At 28.2% G+C, this 26,774-nt stretch overlaps 2 protein-coding genes across 3 annotated transcripts; both read right to left on the reverse strand.

The window, feature by feature from the left end:
- Positions 1 to 466: 466 nt before the first annotated feature.
- LOC135931860 (transmembrane protein 65-like) lies at positions 467 to 2,066 on the reverse strand. Its single transcript, XM_065469165.1, has 7 exons — positions 1,782 to 2,066; positions 1,689 to 1,733; positions 1,579 to 1,646; positions 1,482 to 1,536; positions 1,144 to 1,186; positions 986 to 1,091; positions 467 to 869 (listed from the first exon to the last, which is right to left on the reverse strand). Exons 1-7 carry the CDS (start codon positions 1,969 to 1,971, stop codon positions 744 to 746), a joined length of 633 nt encoding a protein of 210 aa, XP_065325237.1. The 5' UTR covers positions 1,972 to 2,066; the 3' UTR covers positions 467 to 743.
- A 9,943-nt stretch (positions 2,067 to 12,009) lies between these two features.
- Positions 12,010 to 26,375, reverse strand: LOC135931586 (calpain-5-like). Of its 2 annotated transcripts, XM_065468815.1 has the most exons (13): positions 26,171 to 26,375; positions 25,996 to 26,127; positions 19,284 to 19,492; positions 17,781 to 18,036; positions 17,439 to 17,502; positions 16,581 to 16,737; positions 16,392 to 16,469; positions 15,969 to 16,164; positions 15,605 to 15,736; positions 14,941 to 15,146; positions 13,515 to 13,633; positions 13,289 to 13,425; positions 12,010 to 12,822 (listed from the first exon to the last, which is right to left on the reverse strand). In XM_065468815.1, the coding sequence occupies exons 1-13, from the start codon at positions 26,345 to 26,347 to the stop codon at positions 12,637 to 12,639; spliced, it is 2,049 nt and encodes a 682-aa protein (XP_065324887.1). In that variant the 5' UTR covers positions 26,348 to 26,375; the 3' UTR covers positions 12,010 to 12,636. The 2 variants fall into 2 exon arrangements, with proteins under 2 accessions (XP_065324887.1, XP_065324886.1); XM_065468814.1 differs by lacking the exon at positions 26,171 to 26,375 and having other exon boundaries at positions 26,000 to 26,127.
- Between the last annotated feature and the right edge of the window lie 399 nt (positions 26,376 to 26,774).

Here is a 26,774-nt window from a genome sequence, read left to right on the forward strand (position 1 = left end):
AAAATATTCAAAATTATGGTAACTTTTGAATTCTTAGATTTTTGATTGATTGAATTCTAAAAATGATGTTAAAAATAATTAAGATGTCAAAATAAGGTTTAAAAAAAATTACAACATTGATATTGGCCGACTTAGAATAAATATATATTTAAAAAAAATTTAGACTGGCCATGGCCTGATTTTCATATATGGAGACGATTTCGGTATAGCAAAAAAAATTGCTGGCTGGCCACTGCACACTTCTAGATATAGTTGGTAGAGGATGAGATGAGGAGGCAGATTCTATTTTATAATTAATGTATGTGCAGATTCACTTAAGTGAAAATACCCATATTACCTTTTAAAATATACGATTTCTAATTGATTAAGGAATAGATGATGAATGTTAATTAAATATCTTTTATATTAGAATAATTTCTCATTAATTTAAAAAATGAACCAAGTTTTATGTCCTATAAAGAAAAAATAATTTTAAAATTTATTGCACATATAAAAAGAAAACATAAAAAAAACTAAAAAAACAAAATTTAAAATTTTATTGCACATATAAAAAGAAAACATAAAAAAAACTAAAAAAAACAAAATTTAAAATTTTATTGCACATATAAAAAGAAAACATGAAAATAAAGCTTAAAAAACAGTCAACATTTATAAATAAAATCTGACATATTTGAAATATAAATAAGATATAATTATATGTGTTAGCAAAATGCCTGAGAATGAGTTATTTTATAAAGATTATTCTAAGTATAGGATTTGTCTTTTAAATCATTTGTAGTACTGATTGTAATTTCTTTCTTTTTGTCAGGGTAAAATAGTAATGGAAACATCCCTATAAAGCAACCAAATGCAATGCCCAAAGTTCTTCCCTTTAGTTATAAATAAAATGCATCACAAAATTTGTCATTATTACTTATGATTTAATTATAAAATGATAATATATCAAATAAAGTAAAATATTATTATCTAAATTTAGAAATATTACTAGGTTCTTGAATAACTTTGCACTTTTCATATTTTGCTGTTTAAAATTTAAATCTGGGGTTGGTACACCAAATGAACCAGCTAAAATTTCGATATAATGAGCCAATCTATAAGAAAAAATTCAAAATAAATTTGATGTAATTTTTGTTAATTTTATACCCAATTCCTACTATATCTGATATAATATTTCCCAAGGCAGCAGCTAGTCAAATAAATTAATATAGGAAAAAACTATGTTATTAACATGCGGAAAATATTTTTTTTCCTTATTTAAATCGGATATTTGCAGGCCCTTAATTAAGTCTGGAGAGGGGGGGGGGGTGGGGATAGAAATAGAAATTAGAGCCATGCTTAAAAATAAATTAAAAAAAATAGTCTAGGCAAAAAATATTTTCTTAACCCTATATCAGGCTTGGAAAAATATTTTTGAAATACAGGCTTGGCCTAAAAATTCAACCACTCAAGGGATTTGATATTAACATAAATATTGAATATACCTGCCATGGTGGATATCCCTAGCATAGCTCCCAACTTCATGTCTATATATTCACCCTACAAAATAATTACTTTTTTAATACATAGTTTATAACTTACAGCAGTTATTAATATAAGATTATCAATAATGCCAAATCCAACAAAAGGAAGAGCATTGTATATGAAAACTAGAAATGTCAAATATATATTTATATATAGTCATAACTAACCAATTCTAAGTTGGTTATAAGTCGGTGGGGAACATTCCTCATTTTCTTTTATTTTTACATTTACAACATTAAATTATATATTTTACATCATACTTGTTTGTTCTATAAGATCAAAATATTCTTTAATGTAATTTCTTTCATCATGGTTCAATTGATTCATAAAATGATTTGCATCATCAACATTTAGAATTTTAGAAATATAATGTCTATTTCTGTAATGCTGTTGATGCTTGTTTATACCATTACATAATTTTAAAAATTTGTACACTCTTATACTAGTCATTTTTATAAAAATGATGGATGAGAATGAGATTCAGTTGAATAAATCTAATCATTAGAGTAAATCAAAGATATAATATGTCATTGGAGTAAATGTATTCAGATACATTCACAGTGATATTGTGCTAATTGAGGCGTTGCAGCTGATAGCCGACGTGATACATAATTTGACTATTTTCATTTTATTAACTAAAACAAGCATTTAAAACTAAAGAAAGAAATTTTAAAATTAAAATAATCCTTTTTCCCAATTAAGTCAAATAGTTATAAAGGGATGACATCCATTCTAATATAATAACTAATAAAGATATGTCAAAAGAAATGTTACTATAATATATAAAAAAATGTAGCTAATTTAAAAATAAAAACGCGGTACATAAAGCTATATTCGAATGAAAAGTCAAGAATTAAATCGATGAGTGAGGTTTCTTCAAGAGAGTAAACTTGAAAATTAAAAATTAAAATAAAAGAAGTGACTGGAGTGGTAAAAATACTATCTGCTAAATCATCGTAGATGTTAAATTACTTTGTGACTGTATTTTAATAAAGACAAGATATAAAATAAATATGACGTATAAATATAAAAACTTAAAGTAAAGTAAATTAAAATAAAATTAATCAAAATGGACTATCCAAAATATGATAATGATGTAAATAAATATATAAATGAATTGGAGAATTTTTTTTTAAAATATAAGATTGTAAATAGTGCTAAGTGTTATAAATGAGATTTATATTATATATTATCAATGTTATAAATGTCATATATATATATTATCAATGATATAAATGTCATAGATACAAATCAATCATATTAATATATTTCATGAAGTGATTGCCAGTCAAATAAACTTAATTAGTATATTGGCGACGTTGTCGATGATTTATTATGAATAAAGAAGACAAAAATAAAGTAATTATGAATAAAGAAGAAAAAAATGATAACATTATGATCAAATTCGATAATTTCGATAATCAAAACAACTTTGCTGATTACATTGAATATATTGATGATATGTTGGAGATAAGAGGTATATTAATAAATAATGAAACCAAAAAAAAAATATTATTTGCGTATATGGGTATTAGTAATTTAGCTGAGATGAGGTCCTTTGTTTATCCAAAAATATTGAAAGATCTTAATTATGAAGAGATTATTGAAGTTGGTAAGAAAGTTTTTAAGCCTATTTCAACATTATTTAGCTCGAGAATTAAATTTATTCGGATAGAAAGAGGGGTTGGTGAATCAGTTGCGGAGTTTGCAGCTCGACTTAAAAAATTGGCTCAAGAATGTAAATTTGAATCTGACCTAGATGGGAGATTGAGGGATCAGATGGTGGCTGGAATCAAAATGAGTGCATTGGAGAAAGATATTCGCACTAGATTTCCAGATGGAATAAATGACTTAGGAGAAATGGTGAGTTTTCAACAGGTTTTAAATATGGCTTTGGCAATGGAAAGGGCTGAGAATGAAGTGATAAATATGATGGTAAAAAAAGTCAATAAACCTAAGGAGCAGATAGAGAATAATCAAGAAATTTTTCAAATTAAAAGTACTCATATAATAATAATAACAAAAAAAGGGTAATTTTAGTTATTACAATAATAATAATTTTAAGTTTAGAGATAACAATAAATTTAACAATAATGATATGTATAAGTTTAATAAATGCTCAAAATGTGGAAGAACTCATCCCCCTTTTCAATGTTTTGCATCAAGGGTGAAATGTTATAATTGCCAAAAGGTAGGGCATTATGCTGAATATTGTAAGGGACAGAAGTTACATGCTATGCATATAGATGACAATGATTCATCAGATTCAATTAATAATATATCCCAAATTGGTAGAAATAGTGCGAAGATATCTGTTAGGATAAATGGAGTACTTATAGAATTTGACTGATGATACGGGGGCACTGGTATCGGTGATTGGGAAACAATATTGGGATGAAATTGGCTGACCCAAACTTGGACCAACCAAACCTTTATCAGTATATGGTAACCAACCGCTAGATGTGCTGGGTGAAACTATGGTGAGGGTTCGTCTTGGAAAGATAAGCAGATCACTACCGATTGTGGTGACCGGTTCAAATGACATTCCATTATTTGGACTACCATGTATACTGGCATTTAATATGTTTATTCCACGACAAGTGACTATACGTAGTATCACAAATAAAGAGGTTATGACAACCAATAAACAAATTGCTGGCATGACAACAGAATTTATTAGTGTTTTTGATGACAAGCCTGGACGGGTGAATGATATAGAAGTTAGCATACATTTGAATGAGGCAGCAAGGCCGAAATCATGGCCAGCTCGTAGAGTACCTTTTCCATTACGAAAACCAATTGAAATGGAACTCGATAGATTGGTTAAATCAGGAATATTGAAGGCGATTGATCCAACACAAAAACGATTGACATGGGCCACTCCAACGGTAAACGTACGAAAAACAAATGGAGAAATCAGGATTTGTGCGGATTTTAAGGTGACATTAAACCCATATAGTACGATTATCATATTATACCAACGGTGGATGATCTTTTAACCAAATTAAAAGATGGATTGAAATTTACGGTAATAGATTTGAAAGATGCATATTTACAATTACCAATAAAAGAAAGTTCAAAAAAATACTTAACCATATCGACCCACATTGGTTATTTCCAATATCAATGTATGCCTTTCGGTCTTTCTAGTGCGCCGACCATATTTCAAAGATATATGGACAATTTATTACAAGACTGCCAAATGACTGGAGTATATCTTGACGATATTATCATAACGGGGAAAAATGATGTAGAACATTTGAATAACGTAAAAAAAGTACTAATGAAACTAAAACAGGTGGGTATGAAGGCAAAATGGGCCAAAATACGTTTTTTAAATGAATCAGTTTCTTTTTTGGGTTTCGTAATAGACAAATATGGAATACATCCAGCGAAAGAAAAAATAGATGCTATTCGAAGGATACCAACTCCTAATAATATACACCAATTACGATCTTTTTTAGGACTTGTGAATTATCACGAGAGATTTTTGCCACATCTACATGAAATTGCCGCTCCTCTGCATAAATTAACAAGCATTAAATCTTGCTGGGGTTGGTCGGACAAGGAACAAGAGGTATTTGATAAAATAAAACAGCTTTTGTCAACAAATAAAACGCTAATTCCATATTCGCCAAACTTGCCAATTATATTGGAATGTGACGCTTCCAACACTGGTTTTGGAGCTGTGTTATGTCATTTAGTGAAAAAAGATATTAGCAGACCAATCGAATTTGCCTCGAGAACACTTCTAGAGTCAGAGAAAAATTATGCACCAATAGAAAAAGAGGCACGAGCACTTTTGTTTGGTATGGAAAAATTTCATACATTCATTTTTGGTCGAAAATTTTTATTACGAACAGATCACAAACCTTTGGAAAAATTATTTGGTGATAAACGGGAACTACCAAAAATATCCAATAGTCGATTAACGCGCTGGGCTTGGAAAATGTCCGCATATGATTTTGATATTGAATATGTTCCTGGAAAAGATAATAAAGTAGCTGATACATTATCTAGACTGCCAATAGATGACATAAAATCAAATAATGATCAAAAAAACGCGTTAAAAATTAGAACTATAAATTTGCACGATATAAATATTAGTCAAGTTGAACTCCAAAAGGAAACAAGGAATGATAGCTTGTTTAAAAAAGTAGTTAAAAACATTGAGCATGGATGGGTGGATTTTTATGCGAAAAAAAATACAGAGTTAGTTTATTTTTATAATCGTAGAGAGGAATTGTCAGTAGATCATGATGTTATTGAATGGAATGGGAGGTTGGTAATTCCAACCATTTTGAGGAAATCAATTTTAACGATTATACACAGAGGGCATCCAGGAATAAATGCTATGAAATCAATTTTTAGAATGTATTGCTGGTGGCCGAATTGCGATAAAGATATTGAACAATATGTTCGTCAATGTATGCCTTGTCAAAGTAATCGATCGAATATTATGGAGGTTCCTTTATATTCGTGGAACATATCTAATATACCATGGGAACGAATTCATTTGGATTTCGCGGGGCCTATTGATTAGTATTCATGGTTAGTTGGAGTTGATGCACATACTAAATGGGCTGAGGTTGAGTTAATGAGAGAGACCACGTCCACGACAATGATCAGGGTTTTAAGGAAATGGTTCGCACGGTTTGGAACACCTAGACAAATCGTATCAGATAATGGACCTCAATTTATTTCTGGAAAATTTCGAAAATTTTGTTTCGAGAAAAATATTAAATTGATACATACAACACCGTACCATCCAAAAACGAACGGTTTAGCGGAAAGAACGATACGAACCCTCAAGAGTCGATATTTTGCAACTAGGAAAGACATCAGGGAGCCCGAGGAAGCCATGGGAGAAGTTTTGCTAGCATATAGAATGGGTGAGCATCAATCAACTGGACGTTCACCGGCTAAGTTATTATTGGGGCGAAATTTAAAAACGGGATTGAATTGGTTACGTCCTAATGTTAGTTATGAAATGGAACGATCGAATATAAGACAAAAAGTAGCGCATGATGAACATAGTCATATGAGAGAATTTGAGATTGCACAACCGGTATGGGTGCATAATGAAATAAATTCAGGTTGGAGAGAAGGAATTATAAAATCCAGAACTGGCAGATATTCTTATTTGGTAGAAAGCAAGGATAGAATGGTACGAAAGCATGCGGATCAACTTCGAAAAAGGGAGGTAGCTAAAGAAATGGAGAAGTCTGGGCCAGGGAAAGATAATGGAGAAAATATGGAGTCAGAGAGAGAAGAGGAAAATATAAAAAATAAAGAGTCGGATATAGTTGAGATTTTAGAAAATGTGGAAGATAACGTAAAACTAGAAACGCGGAAATCACAAAGAGCCAGGAAACCTACAAATCGGCTTATTGAGGAATTGTAAGATCATATGTGTGGGGATATGTTATAAATGAGATTTATATTATATATTATCAATGTTATAAATGTCATATATATATATTATCAATGATATAAATGTCATAGATACAAATCAATCATATTAATATATTTCATGAAGTGATTGCCAGTCAAATAAACTTAATTAGTATACTAAGGTATTGCTTCAAAATCTTCCAGAAGGTCTATATTTGGAGATGGACGTATTAATGGAAGCAATAAGGTTACCAACAGGGAGAGATGCAACTTTTGAGAAAACTGTGACAATATTAAAATATTTATCTGGCTATAAGGCAGAAAATGAGATAAAAGAAACACCTAAATTACATCATAATTATTTAAATGATAAAGTGCAAACCAAAAGTTATAGGAATAATTATAATAATCATTATGAGTGTAAAAATTGTTACGAAAGACATTACAATAAGAAGGAATATAATAATTATGCGAGATTTAACAATAGAAATAAATCATAATATCAATTACAATAAGTATCGATATAATAATGATAATAATTATAAATACAATAGTATAAAAAATAATGAAGTAAAAGTAAAAAAACCAATCAATGTAAAAATAGAAGTAAAAAAACCAATAGTGAAGGATAAGCCAATTGATGTAGAAATAGTATATAGTTCTTTATTTCGTAGTGATATTAATAGTAAGTCGTATGAAGAGTGGAAAACGACTAATGAGTTTAACAAGAGACAATTTTATAGAATTAACGCAGAAAAAGTAGACATTTATAAAACAAAAATTGTAGAAAAGTTGGAAATTAATACTAAAAATTTTGAAATTACGTCGGTAATAATATTAAAAAATGATATAGTAGAAACGTTTATATATAGTTATATTAATCACATAGTAAAATTTGAAGAAATAATAATAAAAGAGAAAAAATGTAATAATATAAATAATTTAATTAATATTGATAAAGATTCTAGGAAATGCAAAAATTTAAAAAAAGTGAAAAATATTACGTGTAAAAGTAGGAATAATGTTAAAAGAAATAGGAGTAGTGTTAGGAGAAAGGATGACAAAATTAAAATTGAACATATAAAAGAATTCTTAATGAAGGAGAGAATAAAATTGTTGAGAATAAAATTTATTTTTAAAAGTTTGAAATTTGATTTTAAGAAAATTTTTATAAAAAAATTTTTTAAACTAAAGAATAAAGGTTAAATTCAAATTAAAATAAAAAGAATAAAAAAAGTACGTAATATAAAATTTTAATTACTTCATGGATCAAAATTTATTGTAAATTAATACTATAATATAAAAAATTTAAACAATACTAAAACGCGATTCTATTATCAACATTTTACGATAATTCTTATATTCGATTGGATTCTTATTATTCCTAATTATTCTTGATTGACTAATAATAATGATAATAATAACGATGGAGGGCAAACGAGCAAACAACAAAGAGACGAAACGATCATAACAAACCAACGTAATGAAAACAAGCCAACGATAAAACGTGACAAAAGCAAGACAACGATAAAAGATGAAATCAACAATTACTTATGCAACAATAAAAAAATAGCGAAAATGACAAACTAATCGTACAACGGACGAACGAGTTTTAGAGGGGGAAGAAGTCAAATAAAATCGAAATCAAAATCAAGTTCGAAATCAAAATCAAGTTCGAAATCAAAATCAAGTTCAAGATTAAAGTCAAGTTCGAGGTCAAGTTCAAAATAAAAGGAACAAAATCGGAAATATTATCTGAGACCGAAAAAGATTTATCAAATATATATATAAATAAAATGAAATTTTTTTTTAAGTTAAATCTGGGTAATGAACACTGAAAGATACATGGACGTAAACGGATAAAAATCTTAGTGACAACTTCAACATACGATATGATCGATAGATACAATGAAAGGGGAAACTAAAAGAGAGGGAAATGTTGTATTAGAAAAATTATCTAAATTTAAATTAACTTTGAAATTGTAACTATTAAAATTGTATAAATTATCACTGTGGGATATTAAAGATAAAAGGTTATAAAATTTGAACATTAACTTTAAAGTATATTGTGATTATGACTTTAGGTTGTTAAAGTTTAATTTGTTTTTATAGATTTATATAGTCGTGTTTTTTGTTAATTATTTGAGTTAGTTGTAATATTATGTAATAAAATAAATATTGAATAAAATACGTTACTCGTTTTCAAGTTGTAAATTTATCGAAACAAATGTCTTAAAATATATAAAAAATTCTCTTAAATAATAATTGCCTTCCGTATAATTTATTATAGGAGAAAGGATGACAAAATTAAAATTGAACATATAAAAAAAGAATTCTTAATGAAGGAGAGAATAAAATTGTTGAGAATAAAATATTTTTTTGGGATATTAGATGTAATCCATAAAGTATTTTAGAAGATTAGTTTATATAAAAAATCGTTTATTTAAATAAATTATTTAATTTTATACAATATATATTTTAAAATTATACTTCTTCTTTTAAACTAAAAAAAATCTGCTTTATATAACATATATAAAAATTTATATAAAAAAAATCAATCTATCAATATATAAAAAAAAATCAATTTATATTAACATAAAAAAAAACAATTTAAAGGTTAGTATTAATCGGTCATATTAACAACTACTGATTAGAATACATCCCCAATCTACGTGATAATGTTTGATTAAATTCTATTATATCGCTACCTGAGAATTATATTCCATCTCCACTTTTATTAATTTTACAGGAGAGCAATTTTAAAAATAAAGTTTCAATTGTTTCCAATAGGGTATTTAACTAAATTATTGAGTATAAATTAACTTATTTTGAATTTTTCTGTTGTAAATATAATAGAATATTTATAAAAAATATTCATGTAAAAAAAGTCATTTATGACAAAAAGTGGATATATAATCATTTAATTCTCGCGACGATATTCTAAAAATTCGATGTACTTTCTTAAGTCAACATTACAATACTGAATTGAAGATTGTTTTTGGCTCAGTTCATTCAAAAAAAAATAAGACCCTCAGATTCTTTTCAATTTAAAATATAGATCTAAAGTTGATTAACGCAACGGACTTATTCATCAGGAATTTTTTAATAGATAAAAATATTGTTGTAAATGGACTGGTTGAAATGAACTTAGTCAAAAACTGGAGTCAGGTCTCAAAACTAACTTGAGTTATGAACTATCTTGTAAACACAAGTTCATAACTCGAGTCGGAACTTTAGTCGGAGGACGAGTATTTTAAATTAATATTGCGTTTATACTATAAACTTGAGTTGTGAATACGAGTTATAAACTTGAGTAGTGACTTGAATCGATTAGAAGACGAGCATTTCAGATTAGTATTAACAATATTTATTCTGTTCTTTTTCAATATTGCATATTTTTATTTTTAGACTACCACACGAGTCGTGAACACAAATTCTTATTTACATTTTTTTTGATTGAATACAATTTTCCCTAATAATAAAATATTATACGGGTATATTATATTTTAAATTTTATATAGGTGGGCGTGTGTTAATTATTTTTTTTAAACCAATGGGAGGAGGAATAAATAATTTTTGTAAAAACTTTGAGCGGACGGGTAGTTTTTTTTAAATCTAACCTCTAGGGTATACTCTAATAAAGCATCCACTCCTCACGGCCGTTATAGCCCCAATAGTGGTACACGAGACAGTATTTTATAAAAACCGTCATTGCTTCAATATTTTTTAGTTCTATCTTAAATTTTGACGTCAATTATAGAAGTTTTCTTATTTAGCTCATAACTTTATACTAAACGGATAGCACTATATCAAAATGTATAGTGTGCATATGCGCCATTGTATATTTAAATACTTAAGTAATTCAATTGTATATTTAAACTTAAATAATTCAATTGTATATTTAAAGTTAAATAATTCAATTCTATATTTAAAGTTAAATAATTCAATTCTATATTTAAAGTTAAGTGAAATTTATTTGTATATCTCAAGGCAATTAAATATATATATATTGAGATATATTTTCATTCAGATATCACTTGTTTTTCTTTTATGATATATACTTGTTTTGTTTTCTTTTTTTGATACATAAAAAATATATTGTAAATTACTTGAATAAAAATCGTTCCAAATTTAATCTTCAAGACTATAATTTCATATTGTGAATTCCTCCGTAACATATTCAATACAATCTCATTTTATTCTATTCCATTTTTTATATTATTCATTATATAGTAATAATTATGCATTAAATATTGTATTGGCTTAAGCTTTATAAGTACTATAACTTTGGATTTGGAAAGTGTTATATTTGTTTAAGTGAAAGAAAAACAAATACATATATATATAAATTGAAATAATATAAATATATATATGAACCTGTTTTTGTTAATTTATTTACTTTATGTAAAAAGAAATGAATACAGTGGTAACAAAGTAAAAGGTTCGAATATTTTTACATATCACCATTCATTATAAAATTCACGGATATATAGTCGAAGGAATTTGTAATCACAATAATAGTTATGTCATTAATAAAAGTCGCATTTTCTTTATTTTTTCAGCAAGATTTATAAAATTCAAGCGTTGTTATTTAAGTTAGGGATTAGCTAAATACAACTATAATGCTTGATATAAGGATTAAACGTAAACAACGATTAAAAATAAAGGGGGATCAGGGGGCCCCATTGGCTAAATCAGGCATCGGGAAGTTGACAATGATAGAGTAAACACTACATTTCTATATAAAAAACTATGGGTATGATTTAACGTGTAAATTCTCAAATTATGACGATATTCTGCATTACAACCCCAAACTTAAATATCTAATTTATAAGATAAATATTCGAATTAATATATTTATAATAATTTCTATAACCTAATAATATATTTATTATACATTTTTGTAGTATATTGTTTTTAGAATTCAAATATACATAATATATTAAATAAAAACATGATTAAAAAAATATTTTTTAATTCATTTTTGTAGTATAATAAGGACATATTATATATCATTAATATAATAGGAATTAAAATTTTAAATATATATATTATAAAAATACATTTCAAAAAGAGAGAATGATATGGACGGTGTAACTATTCTATATGAGCTCTTAGAGTATAATTTAAAAAAAAAAATTGCATTTATACTGATATAATGATCTATAATGCATATAATTTAAAAGTGATTTAAAATTGGTAAATGTGAATCTTTCATGATTAAGTTGCACAATAAATATTAATATTTTAATAATGGCGATGATACTATTGAATCAAATCCTTATCATTAATTATATCTGAATATTATCTATCCATATTTTGTCAAAAGTAACTTTACATAAATCAATTTTTTATAATTATAACTATTCTATTTCCACAAAAAAAAATAGTAATATTAAGTTAAATTATAGCTAATATAAGGTTATATATTCTATTGAAAACAATAGAAACTTAATTTTTAAAATTGATCTCCCGTAAAATTACAAAAAGTGGAGATGGAATACTCTAATTCTCAGGGGGACGATATGGATAAGATATTAGATATGATTGCACGCTTTTAACGAGATGAATATTTAATAGTATCGGAAATAATTGACTTAGATTTTCTTTTTGACATGATTTTTTTATATTTGGGTATAAAAAAAAATTCTTATAAATAAGTTAAGAAATTTATTTATTTCTGAAATGCTTTTCGAAAGGGTAAAAAAAAATTAACAGATTTTATAAATAATTTTTGACATTATCAGAAGCGGCGATTTCGATATTCAGTGTACCCGGCTTTGCAGAGGAAGAAGTTTTACCTTTGCCTAACAGACTCATTTCTAAATTTTGAACGGAATCGTCTATCCTAGGTTCTACCTCAATTTGTCCCATGAAGGTATCCTTCATGAGGTTCGAGTTCCAAACCTAATTTATAAAAATGGTATATATTTTTATAATTTATTGCCATTTTTATGAATTATAATTGTTCTGTGGAGAGAGGGGGGATTCACTCAAATTATAACTAATATGTGGACCCTTTTTATGATATAATAATTTAAAAATTGTATATATATATTAAAATGCAGGGCTTCGAAGACCGAATATTGGTTCAAGATTTTAAACTCTAACGGAAAATTTCGATAACAGACACTCAATCGGGACGGATTTTCGAAAAGAAATCCGAACTCACCCGGTCCGATAACTGGGATTCGATGCGTTGTTTATAAAAAGAGTTCTTGTTTATTCTGTGTTCTCAGAAAAAGTCTTTATCCTAAATTCGAGTTTAAGGCTAATGTTATCATTATTTTATTTATTATTTTCCCTTATAAAATATAAGTGTCACTAAATAAGTGAGGTATTAATTCAAAAAAAGTAAACTCTGAAATCAAACCTCGATCCTAATAGGGCTATTTCGCTTTTTGCAGTAGAAAATATAGCTTTCGTTCCATACAGGACTCAGGGAGTCTTTCACGGTGCGGGTACGGTAACTGTATTTTTCGCAATAAACCATGACGTAGGGATCCGCGCCTTTTTAAAAAAAATGCGATAGGAGGGTTATGGTTGGTAGTTAATTTTTCTTAGTGGAAGGAAATGAAATCAATATTTGTAAAAAAAACCTAATTTGTCCTGCTTTTCGATAGCGGTCGCATGCTTGATAGTGAGCCTATAAACGCACGTGGGATAGCCGTAGCAACCGGAAAAAATGGTACGTTTGGGATAATCCAGTTTGGCCATTCTGGTGTAATTTTAAGGTTTGTTTATATAAATTTTCATACAAGTTAGTTATACCTTACTTCGTTATTAATATGGCTAAATTGAATCGAATAAGGAAAATGTATCACATGTCGGATAAATTTATTTTAAAATCTTTATTATTGGATCGAATTATTCGTAAAAATTAAAAAAATTTATGAGTATTCAAACATGTCCCTTGAGAAACTTCGTAAAATCATTTTAATTCTCGAATGGAATATTCGACGAATCAAATCGAATGAAGTGTTAATTATTAGTGCGAATTATTTGATACGTATTTTTTTGTAAGGTACAGTTACGTGAATTCGATTATGCTTAGGGCCAATATGTATAATATCCTGCGAAATTTCTAAGAATAGGTATTCTACCCATGCTGTACCACATTTGGGAAACGATTAAATTAATAAAACTTCTAAAACGAGTTATAATTTTGCCTAAAATATATTTCGATGGGTTGTAAAAAGTAAGTGTTGTTAAGCGGCTTGTTATGAGCCGATTCTTAAATTCAGTAAAATATTATGCAAAGCCTTAAAATTTTGCACAAAGATTCGAACGTCTAATATTTTTCTGGCTAAAAATATTTAGTTAGCCGTTTTAAAAAAATCGGCTCAAATAAAGCCGTTTAACAACATTCGTAGAAAGAATGCACCTATCCACTTATGTTATACTCGAATGTTATTGGTAAAAATAAAATAAATATAATATAATGATGTAATGTATGCGCCTGATTACCTCACGGTGCCTGCGGGGTAAATCAGTTACACTCCACTGAGAAAATTGGTATTTTAAAAGAATAATTGTCCTCTTAAAATTTTTTATATATGATTGTCATTTCAAAGTTTATATACCGAACAAAACAATAAGCGACTATTTTAAATGGACCATTTCATTCTTTCTTTCTTTTCTCGTAGTAAGAAAAGTAACGTTGTTAAAAAAAATGAAATTCTTTGTTTCAAACTTAAGAAAATATTAGGGCAAAGCACAATTCTAACTATCTCCATTTTGATCGATCCCCCATCCAAAGCATGGATATAAATGTTCAAAGAAACCAGGCTAGAAAAAAGTCAAATTTCAATTAGTATTTATGTTAGAAACAAAGAAGAATAATATTTCGTTCTCGCCTATATGGCATAATCCGGACTAAAAATGGCTCCGGTTCTAGATATTTTTTTTTCGGGACATGCTTCGATCCCCGAAAAATATTTTAAAAGTAATTACGGTAACGGTTTCTGTAAAGTTTAAGAGGTTCTGCTTTGAGCCAATTTTATTTTTTAAAAAAAGAAGAAAAACCTAAAATTGCATCGATAACTGGAATACACGCGAAACAAGAAATCGCCTTCTTCGTGGGGCTTGAAAGTGGTCGGGAGCACTAAGTAGGTCCCCGGGGAGGGCAGGAACGCCCTCAAGAAAACGGATCTAGAATTGACGTAATCACTTTGCCCCGCCTTTTCCGTAAATCTGATATCGTGTACTCTGTAAATTCGATTTTGTTCGGCCTTTTTTTAAAAAATAAATTTAGCCTCTCATAATTTTGGATTTAAAAAAAAATAGTTTAGCCTTTAAGAATATGAAAACGAACATTAATATATATTGAAATGAGAATCTTCTTATTATTTGGTACGTACATATTATGTTTTATTAATTATACAGTGTATTAGATTATCAATTTTTTTTTTTTTAAAAACCTATAATTTAATAGCAAATAATTATGGTGGGGGGGGGGGGGTTTAAAAAGATAGATGTGAGGTAAAGCCCTAAAAACTTTTGTCGGGACTTAAAGTCTGACATTCACTACACCATATATGAACAACTAAAAAAATTTTTGAGGTAAAGATGTTATCTACACGTTTGTTATAAGAAAAATGTCCTTCATCACATTTTTCTTACGAATAGGAAAATAATATCGTTTTTATCTCACTATCCTCCATTTATATAATATATATATAGTAAATACCTTAAATAAGGAAAATCCGATGATCAAATTCTGAGACTTTTCGTACAACTTGACTTCCCGCCTATCCTTTTGCGTGAGATAAAATAAGATTTCCTCCTTTTCGAGTGGCGATTCGTAAAGAGTTAAAAGACACTATCATAAATATATAAAAATAGTTTTATTAAAATTTACAAGGCTTAACCTTTTTGAATTAGGAGCTAATTTCATTGTGCGCAAGCGCAAATATTCATTTTATCTATTCATTCCTTTGTATCCCCTTCCCCCAAAAAAAAATATAATTTAATTCCTTTCTTATTCCTTATATTTTTTTTCCGCACTGCATTCTTTAATCTCCTCTCAGTCCATTCCTTTCTATCAAGATTACTTGCGGATTTTGTAGGAACGTATCAAAATTGACGCAACCCCCGGCCCTATCAGTCTTAGAGCCCACTGGTCCGTTTATCCATTTGCTCCAGAGCACTGATTCGTGCCAAGTTTTTTGGAGCGTCATGTAAGCAGTGTTTAACACGTAGCATATGGATAGGTGGGTAAAATTTTGGCAGAAATCGTCGAAAGCCATCCTGATTTGAAAATATATATAAAAACATTTATTAAAAATAATTAAAGATTCTTAAAAATCATCAATTTTTTAAAAAAGGTTTATCAACTGTACCGCATAAAATTTGAAAAAAATATTCTCTATTTTATATGCAAACCTATCCAAGCCTAGTAATTAATCGGTGTGTAAGAAAGCAAAGTCATGTACAGAAGCGTTAAGAAAATTAATGAAAGTATGAATGAATGTTACCAAAATTCCCCGTCATCGTCAAAAGTTAGCCCCAACTTTTCCCTTTGAACTATAGTTATTTTTTCCCATTCGGGGGACCTTGAAATGATAATTTAAAAATAATAAATAAAAATAATTCAAGATTGATTAAATAGTATTTTTATTTTTCCTTATATCTTTTCTCTATAAAAAATAAATTGTTATTTCAACCCGTCACCGAAGGGGCCTGTCCATTCATTTTTTCCACCCCAGGGATTTTTGAGCCTAATCATGTAAAATTTGTCCCTGGGCTCGTTGGTCCTTAATAGGCGTGAAATGTCTAAGAGTGGGGCGTCTTTGGAGTAAAGCTTCTTGACAGCTGTTATACCTTTTTTTTTAAAAAAAATATTTATTTGAGGATTGAGGGGTAACCTCCTTTATGATTCGCCGAATTTTGACCAACTTTTAATAGGCTTAGACGCGCATTTATCCTTAAAAAATATATTTCAATTTAAGAGACCGAGACGATTTTTGCCAGGATAAAATTTTGGCAAAGCCGTTTTAAAGTTGGGCTAAAAGGATAGGTAATTTAATAGTAGTATACTGTTAGATGATTCAACAACACTGGGCTGTTTATGCAATCCATAATTTTTTATATTAAAAAGATCATCTTCAAAGCCTATAGTGTAGAATTATGGTGTTGTTAATTAGTCCGAGTTCTTACCACGACTAAAAGTCTAAGTAGAATAACCTTAGGGAGCATGTATACTAATAACGAGGGTGGGTTAAATAAAAAAATTAAATTAAATCGGCAATTGTGGTAACATTCTTTACCAAAAAATATTAATTAGGAATTGTCACAATAAGGTTAATAATTAGGGCTAATGAAGTTAACCTGTTTAACAGGTAAAAGATAGAAAGAAAGAAAGAAAGAAAGAAAGAAAGAAAGAAAGAAAGAAAGAAAGAAAGAAAGAAAGAAAGAAAGAAAGAAAGAAAGAAAGAAAGAAAGAAAGAAAGAAAGAAAGAAAGAAGGAAAAAATATTAAAATCCTTGTTTTTTAAATTTTAACAAAGTGACGTTAAAATTTACCGTAGGCGTGGCCTTTTATCAATCCAGTGGGAGTTTTCGTTTCCCTTTCCGATTCGTCTTTAACCTTTTGGGAATTAAAATGTAAAAAAAAATGTTTATTTTGATAATTGTCATTGTCTTTGCGAATGGGATATTTTATAAATGGCGCGACGGCATTATTATGATGAGTGACGCGATTGGAAACATTACCTGCCAATCACCTTTTAACACCTTCGCTCTCCCTGTATCTTCTTTACCCGCTTTCTAATTTAAAATCTCGGCCCATTATCCGACTCATCGCCATAAATAAATATTTAACAGCTTTCTTTTTTATTTTTCATTTCATCCCAAATATCTTCTTACATCTATGGCCGCGCACATCAAGGACCGCCTAGCCACCTCCCGCAACAACGTATCGAACAGCTTTTTCCGGACTTCCGGTTCGGAACAATAATACACGCCCGAGGTTTCAACCGTAGATGCCACGTTGGTTCCGTTGGGCAATGATCCGTCGGGAGGATTGAGCTTTAATTCGACATTCTCGCAAATCCCGCCAGTGAAATCCACCAAGGCGTCGGAAAGATTGCCGCCGTCCAGGGCCTCGTAACATCCGTTCAGCCTTTTTTTGTATCAAAAATGTTATAAAATTAATTTACAAAACCCTGAACTCTGGGTAGTTTAGTTATATCTCGTTACATTATTTTTTTTTACGAAAAATAAAACAGCTTTGGGGTAGCATTGAACCAAGAATAATTTTGAAACTTTACCGGAGAAAAAAAATAATTAAAATTATCATTTTATTTTTAATTAAAAGATGGCGAAATATTTCGTTACATTTTTTTAGCCGAACCGTTTCGGCCCGAGCTCGCCGGGCCGAGTTTCAGACAAGGACTTTCATTTTCTTTATCTAAAACCTCGTTTGATAAAAACCATTCCTTTTCTATGATCGAACTTTCATTTTATTGAATCTTAAATTGGAAAATCATTGTAGTACATTATCTTAATTATTATGAAATTGTTATATAACCTTTGTTAGAGAGAGAAAACTCGTATTTATTTATTATTAATTTTTTTTTAAAATATTTATTTAAATATAAGCCCATATTTACCCCGGGGTCGTTTATTCAAAGAAGAAGAAAAAACTAATTAATTTTTAAAGTTGTAAAATTCAATTTTTTAAAATAAATAGAAATTTGTATATATTATTTTTTATTTAAAAAAAAAATCAATAAAAAAAAAATATATACATTTATAATTTGAAAAACAATTGACTTTCGATAAATGAACTAATCAAATTTTTTTCTCTCTCTCTTAAATTTTAACATCAAGGTTTGGCATGGTATTTATTAATTATATTATTATTATTGTATTATATTTCATGACAATTTATTTCTAGGCTTACGGGGAGTGGGATGATTAAAATAGGAATTTAAAAATGGAATTTTTTAAAAAATTGGCGGTAATTCTTTAAGATTTTGCGACAGACTTACGGGGGTGGGATCAAAATAGGAATTTAAAAGTGAGATTTTTTGAAAATTGACGGTAATTCTTGATTTTGCGCCAGGCTTACGGGAGTGGGATCAAAATAGGAATTTAAAAGTGGGTTTTGAAAATTGGCGGTAATTCCTTAAAAATTTTGCGCCAGGCCCAACATTAAAAACAAAATTATGGCCACAAGAAAAGTTTTTATTTTTTAAAAAAATGGTAGAGCGGAATGGTGAGCGATAGCCATAAAAAAATTTTTGCTCTTAAATGGCTCAATCGCATTTTATATATGTTTGAATACATTTCTGGGGGTTAAATCCGTTATCTTTTTCGATTTTTTTTAAAATCACCTATAAGGGAAAGCGTTAAATTATATATTACTTAGCGTAGGCCTTCTCCAACAGGGAGACCCAAAATTCGTTTTTAATTCGAGAACGCGTAAACACGAGTTCCCCGTTGATGGTCGGAAGTCTATCGTCTATGACTATGTCTATCCACTCCCCGAACCTCCAAAACCGGAAATGGAATATTCCAACGTACTTCTCCGGCTTTTTAAGATCCCAATCTTGTTCTTTATGATCTGGAACGATCTAATAAAAAAAATGGCGATGATAGTTATAAAGGATAGAAATAATGTTAAATGACGTGTAAAAAGAGAAAATAGTTAACATAAATCAAAAATGATATTCCTAAAGGTATATAATGACAGACAGGTGAATCCCATTAGAAGATTACAACAAAATCAGCTGATCACCATATTATTTTGAAATAGGTATTGAGCATCGGTTAAAAAGATAGAGGTGCATCATCTCTGGATTAAATTTGGAATTAAAATGCATTACTTCCATATTTTCGGGGAAGGGGGGAGAGGGGTAACTTCCGCTTAATCTTTGATACCTAGGGAGTTTAAGCCTAACAATCAAATAAATTAGTTTAATAATCAGCTAACGCGCTAAACAATTTTTTTCTGAATATGACAATCAATCTGGAAATATTAATGACATATGGTAAGGTACTTTATATATACACACATGATAAAAAAAATAATTTAGGCGCCATCAGGCAGCAATTACTTCAGAAATTTAAAAATGGCGCGCTATATTAATTTTTTTTAAATCCCAATAAACCTACATCTTATAACATTGGTTATATAATATATTATATTTTACGTCCCAAAATATGATTGGCTCGTTTAACAAAAGGAGAACATTTAATATTTACGGAATAGGCTTGTTTACTTTTCTTTTTACAATATTTCATCTGGTAGATAGATTATTAAATTATGAGTAGCCACGAGGGTGGATTATCTTTATACAGACAAAATAAATCATAAATTTTTATGACAGCCAGGGGCTCAGAAGATACTAAGGTCCAACAATACCCGTGTCCGATCCCGTGCCGGATCAATTATTTTTCTGAAGCAAACCTCTCGTAAGGTTAGCATAAATGCTAAAGAGATATTGGGAAGTGTTTAAATATTTATAAAAAATTGTCGTTTTCTTAGCTTCCTATAATATTTCCTCGGCTGAGGTGCAACTATTGGTTTAAAGTGTTGTTGTTAAATAACCCATCGTCGAATTTTTTAAAAAAAACGTCCTAATATTTTGTAACCCTTGAGATTTGGCAAACAGATGTGTCCAAACCTCTATGAGAAAATCTTTCCAGGTTTTTCCAATAATATTTTGGTCGTAATTCTTAATCGGGCCGTTAAATCGAACCCGAAACAAGTCTTTTTCCGCTAAATTTATTAAGTTTTAAACGTAGTAAAAATTACTCAGATATAAAAAAAATAATAAAATGACAGGATAAAAAAAATTTTTTTTTTCAAGGTTGATTTAATAAAATGATGATAACATATTTATCATATTTTTTGACATAATTATTAAAATGCGTTAAAAAAACATAATGATCGTGAAATATTTATGACCGAAAAATAAATGCGCATGCATACAACGATATACACTTAATTAAATAAATACATAGCAAACATTAACTTTTAATTACAAAATTTTCTTCCATTTTGAAATACAAAGTTTGAGAATAAAAAACAAAAAAATATTAAAAAAATTTAATTGAGCAAAAATTTTTTTTTTAAAAGAAGAAAGATTTTTTGATCAAACTTGTATAATAGTGGGCACAAATTTGAACGTTTCAAATCAGCGTTTTTCGCTATGTTTTTTTTAATTTACTTTTGTCCAATTTAAACAATTGCGTTTAAAATGTATTATTTGCGTTTTTTAAAACACTGAATTTGTGCGCCTGCGCACTATAAGTATTTATTTCGTAATATTTTATGCATAAAGAAAAAATCTTTCAACATGAAATTCAATGAAATCACAAATTATTATCAATTAAAATGTTTTCTCTAATTTGAAATTTAAAATATTTTTATTCTTTCTTTCTTACTTTATGATTACAGGTGTATTATCTTTAATGATTAAAATCGATAATCTTTTTTTTTATAGCTCTAAATGAATTTAATTTTAAAAAATGCTTACAGAAATCACCCCTCCCCCCAAAAAAACTTGTAAAATTTGACCATACGGTCAGATTTATTTTTATTTTTTGAATTTAAAGATGAATTCCAGATTCTTAGTTGGGGGGAGCGAGGGATCAAAAGTCCGATGTCATAAAACGGAATTCGGTCCTACCTTAGTTTTGGACTTTAACCTCAACTAGTTAAAAAAAAAATTTTTTTAAATTTTGAAATTATTGAAAGCTGAATTAAACTCAATTTTTGGATGTGAAAAAAAATTAATACATGAACTAAACATCTCAAGGGTATAAATTCGATTATAAAATGTAAATTGAAACAGGTGGATTTGAGTGGAGCCAAATATATATAAATTAATCGATATCGATAATTAAAACCCAAGATGGATGTCATGAAGTAAATTCAAAATGGCGCCTACTAAAATATGAATGGAATGGTTCTCATCTAAAGTTTATTACAGCATTTAGCCAAAAAAGTAGTAATGGCTTAAGCCTGGAGATTTCGCTAATAGATGTACCAAACCTTTGGGCCATTTTAGCGCGAAATTTTCAAGCTCGCCATAATATTTTTTCTGGATAAAATATAGAGTTCGCCCATTTTTTAAAAAAATCGGCTAAAATCAAGCTGTTTATCAACATTAACTCTATCCTACAATATAGTTCACGCCCTCGTCCATATCTCGAAAAAAAAATCTGGATTATAGTTGCTGTTCATTTAACTTAAAAATTATTCCCCCCCCCCCCCCCCCCATTTATTCGCACAAGGAAAAGCATAATTTAAATATATAAACTCGTTTTATGGCGCCCTATTAAAACTAGCCATATATTTTTGTTATAAAATCAAGTTAAATTAAATTCAATATGGACACCTTCGAAAAGTTCTAACCCCAGAACTAGGATTGCTAAAAGCCATTTTAGCCAAAATAATATCATAGAAGCATCGAGATTTGACAAATAGAGGTTATCCAAGCCTTTCTGCTATCTAATAAGCAAAATTTCTAGGTTTACGTAATATTATTTTGGGCGAAAACAATCGGGTGGCCGGGCTTTTTAACAACCCTACCCAGAACACTGCAAATCTAAAACCCCATAATTATTTCAAAAATTTTCATGAACCGTACTCGATTCTAATAGAAGTGTATAGGTATAATATATTATTTTAAAATGTTTTAGCCATTCATTCTTATTTAGAGGAATTAAAAGTGTTTGATAAGAAAAAAAAATCATCATTAGTATTAACCGGAAATGGAGTGACACGTGAACGTAATTTAAATCTCATGATTGGTTTGGTTTGGCGAGACCGTGTGATTAGTAAAATGGTTCCTTAAATGAATTCAATTATAAGATTATTCGTAAAATTTAAAACTTTTTTTTTACCGCACCAAATTTTTTTTTCATATTTAAAATACGGCAACATTGTGGCTAATGCTGCACATAACTTTCAAAATTATTGTTAAAATGCGTTTGATGAGATTCAATTTACAGATAAAATTTTTAAAAATTATTAATATTAAAATTGCAATACTATATTTAGTGATTTTAAATCTATGTTTTAAAAACAAAAATTTCAAAGCTTTTCAATCACGACAATTAACTTCACAAGTTATACAGGAATGAGATACGCGTCGAATCTAAAAAAACCGAATTTTTTCTGAGCCAGAACCGAAAATAAAACCAACCACATTTTATATTTAAACTCTACAATGCTCCTGTGATAAAAAAAATGACGTAAATTCTGGCGAGTTTTAATAGACCACAATTTCGAAATGTATTTAATTTTTACACTTTAAGATAAGATAAAACTATTTTAATTTACTTCTTTCTTTCTTTTTTTCTAAAAAAAAGATTTAATTTAAGTATATAAAATATTATTGGTTATTAAAACCAAGACATATTATTTATTCATTTAAATAAAACGGAAGGAAATGATTATAAATAAGCACATTTAAATTTAAGGAGTTTTAAAAGAATGACACTTTTTTCCTGCCATGCAATTTAATAAACCATTTTTTTTTCCTCCTTGCAAAAAAATTTATCCCCTAATCTCGCGCTCTGGAAAGTATCATTTCTTCCCCCTCTTTTAAGAACTAAGAAGTTTTGTATTTAAGGGGGCATAGAATAACAAAATTTAAGTCTTCCTCATTGTTCCTTAACTATCCTTACCTTACTTAATTGTATTAATATGTGTTAAAACCTAAATCAGGCATTATGAGTGCCTAAAATTCTCCCTATTCTTACTCATACATCTCGAGGGAGGGGGTGGTGGTATTGTTGTAAAGTTTGCGCATATTTATAAAACCTAAAAGTTAGGCACTGATAACTCCATTTTAAGCCTGTGTGGATAGTAGCTAAATTAAAGCTCGCTAACCAATGTTTAAAGATTAAAAACGTAAAACATATCCATTACTCATTACACCCCCCCCCCCCACCACCCCTCGAGGCTGCATTCATAGGGAGATCCGATCTGTCAAGGTTTAACAACTAGTCGATTTTTAAAATCTGTGAAATCAATTTTCTTTACACTCATGAATGGAATTAAAGATAAAATTGATATTAAGAAAAATTGATCGCATAAACAGATTTTAAAAATCCATCAGCTGTTGAATCATGTCAGATTGGATACCACTATGAACCTGGCCTGAATGAATCATCGAAAATTGAGAGATAAAAACATAATATTTTTTTAAACTTTATTCAAACTATACTAAATATAAATTTTCGTATTTTGAGTAAATAATTTTTTTATAAAAAATAAATAAATAATATGACATAAGGGGGGGGGGGTTTAGAGTAATGATTCATCCCGCCAAAGGGGTTTAAATATTTTATAAATGTGTCATATTGCAATTTTAATAATATTTGGCCATCGTTTAGGGTGTCTTCATAAAATTGGTCGTTGTTTAGCAAATGTTCTAAAGGGGATATCACTAGCCAAGGGTTTGGTTGAACCAAAATAATTTAACCATAAAAAAAAATACGCTCTAAGCAGACATGTTTTTCTGTGTTCATTAAAGAAAAAAAAAATATTCGTCGAGATACGCAAGGAAGAATGATTACGACTAAATTTAAAAGACTGAGATTTTTTTTATATATATAAAACCCAATGACATATTATAATACCTATAATGATGACGCATTCATAATAATGCATTTGAATGCATTGTTGAATGCAAATCAGCTGAACCCGCCATTTTGATAAGTCATAATAGTAATTATTTTCATGTTAAAAACTAAATTGATAACTTGCTTCCTTATTATCTCGATGATCAGGCAATTCTTTAATAAAGTTTGCGTCACACATAGAAATAAATTAGTCTATCGTTTAAAATTTTTAATAATGATCTGGATAATCAACATGGCGTCCCCAGCTGTTTTTATTGATGTACACTTTTAATGAATGCATTGTCAGTCTAGGTATTATTATATGTCAGATTATAAAACCATATTTATATCCATTACTGAACAGTTATCTGGGCAGGGTAATTATTAATATTTTTTTAAAAATTAAAAAAATCCAAATTTTTTTTTGGCTCATTTAAGTTATTACCACTTTATTTTGGCTAATATTTAAAAAAATATATATTTGAAAATATGCCATATCAAGTTGAGATTTTTTTTTAGCAAACATCACTGATTCTAATAATTATTTAAAATGTTATTATCAGTTTGAAAAAAAATTTTTTGATTTCTTTTTTGAAAAATATTTTGTGCATAAAAATACAAAAGATTTTTTAAAAAGATTTTGGCATTTTTATGTAAAAATTATCAAAAATCTCTATTCTTCAAGAAAATATTTTTTTAAAATAAAACATATTTATTCAATATTTTTATTTTGTATTGGTAAGAAAATATTTAAAAACTGTAAATTTCCCCAAAAAAGTCTTCAAACCATCCAGCTTCATAATTTTTTTGTTAAATTTAAAATTTTTCATAAAATAGTATGTTTTGATTTTTTACTATTATATAAAAAAATATCATAAAAATACCTTTTAAATAATATAAAAATTAACTATATAAGCAATTTATTTTAATGATCAATGTTTTTGTCATTATCCCTATTCAAGCAAAATTCCAATTTATATATATATATAATATAGATTTGTCTTAGTGCCATGCATAAAATTTTATAAAAATCAGATAGAACTTAATTATTTTTTAGAAAGAATTTTTTACTTTAGAGTGGGGTTAAATGAACCACCTAATTAAAATGAATAGAATGTATATAATTTATTTAGATACACATAAAAATCACAAAAGATACTTATAATAAAACATTTTTTTTATAAAAAAAATTATAAATTTTAAATACCACATCATTTTATTGTAAGTCCAGACCTGTCATTTCCTAAACTTAAAAATTATGAATCTAGGATAATCGCAAATAATTTTTAAACTTTAGCAAGGATAATTTTTTTAAAAATTTTTCAAAAAAATAAATGCCAAAATTTTAATCTTACGTTTAAAGTTTTTTAATTTATAATTATAATTTAGTATAAAATTTGTAATGTAAATAAATAACACAATTAAACCATATTTCAAAATAAATTTTTATAGAAATAATTAAAAATATATCTATTAAATAAAAATATATATATAAAACTTGCTTCCATAATGATTTTTCTTGAGCTAAACTTGAGAGAGCTGCAACAAACCAACAATTACCAACCCTACCCTGTGTGATATCACTGCTATTGGCTCCATTTACAAATAAATGGGGATCTTCAACTAATTCCTAATTTGTAAATTAAAAATAAAATGAAAATAATTTAAAATACCTGTGGTCTTATCCATGCTATTCCAGTTAATTTACCTTTTGATGAATAGTAAACTGAGCTTTCAACAGCCTGAAATTCAGGATCCTCGAATAGAATTTTACGTTTTTGATATTTCCTTTTAATTGACTTATAATTTTGACCTTGATATAATACAGTTTTGGGTCCACCCCAACTCATTTTTGAAATTATTTAAAATTGGATAGAAGTTACATAAAGAAAATAGTGTTAAACTTATAATTACAATAATGTTTCTACTATTTAATGTTTTTCTTAGAAATTATAGTTCAGTCAAAAATGCTGCGCTCCACAATTTGATCAATATATTTCAGAGTTTATTTAATAATTTTAAGAAGATTTCTATTTTTGCACATACATTTATATTCAATATTATGATTCGTGTGTTGTGTCTATTTAAAATTGACAAATAATCAGTGTAATAAGAGAACAAGTTAACAAAAATTTGTAATAATAGGTTTCTAATAATATCTTTCGATAAATCTTTTATCTAAGATGAGCCACTATGCATATAATAAAAGAAGTCTATAATCATTTATATTAAACATTTTCGCGTAACTTCATTTTAAATGTGATCTCAAATATTGGT

The sequence above is a fragment of the Gordionus sp. m RMFG-2023 genome, chromosome 1 (assembly GCF_954871325.1).
Source record: "Gordionus sp. m RMFG-2023 chromosome 1, tfGorSpeb1-WG-v2, whole genome shotgun sequence".
NCBI classification, from domain to species: domain Eukaryota; kingdom Metazoa; phylum Nematomorpha; class Gordioida; order Chordodea; family Parachordodidae; genus Gordionus; species Gordionus sp. m RMFG-2023.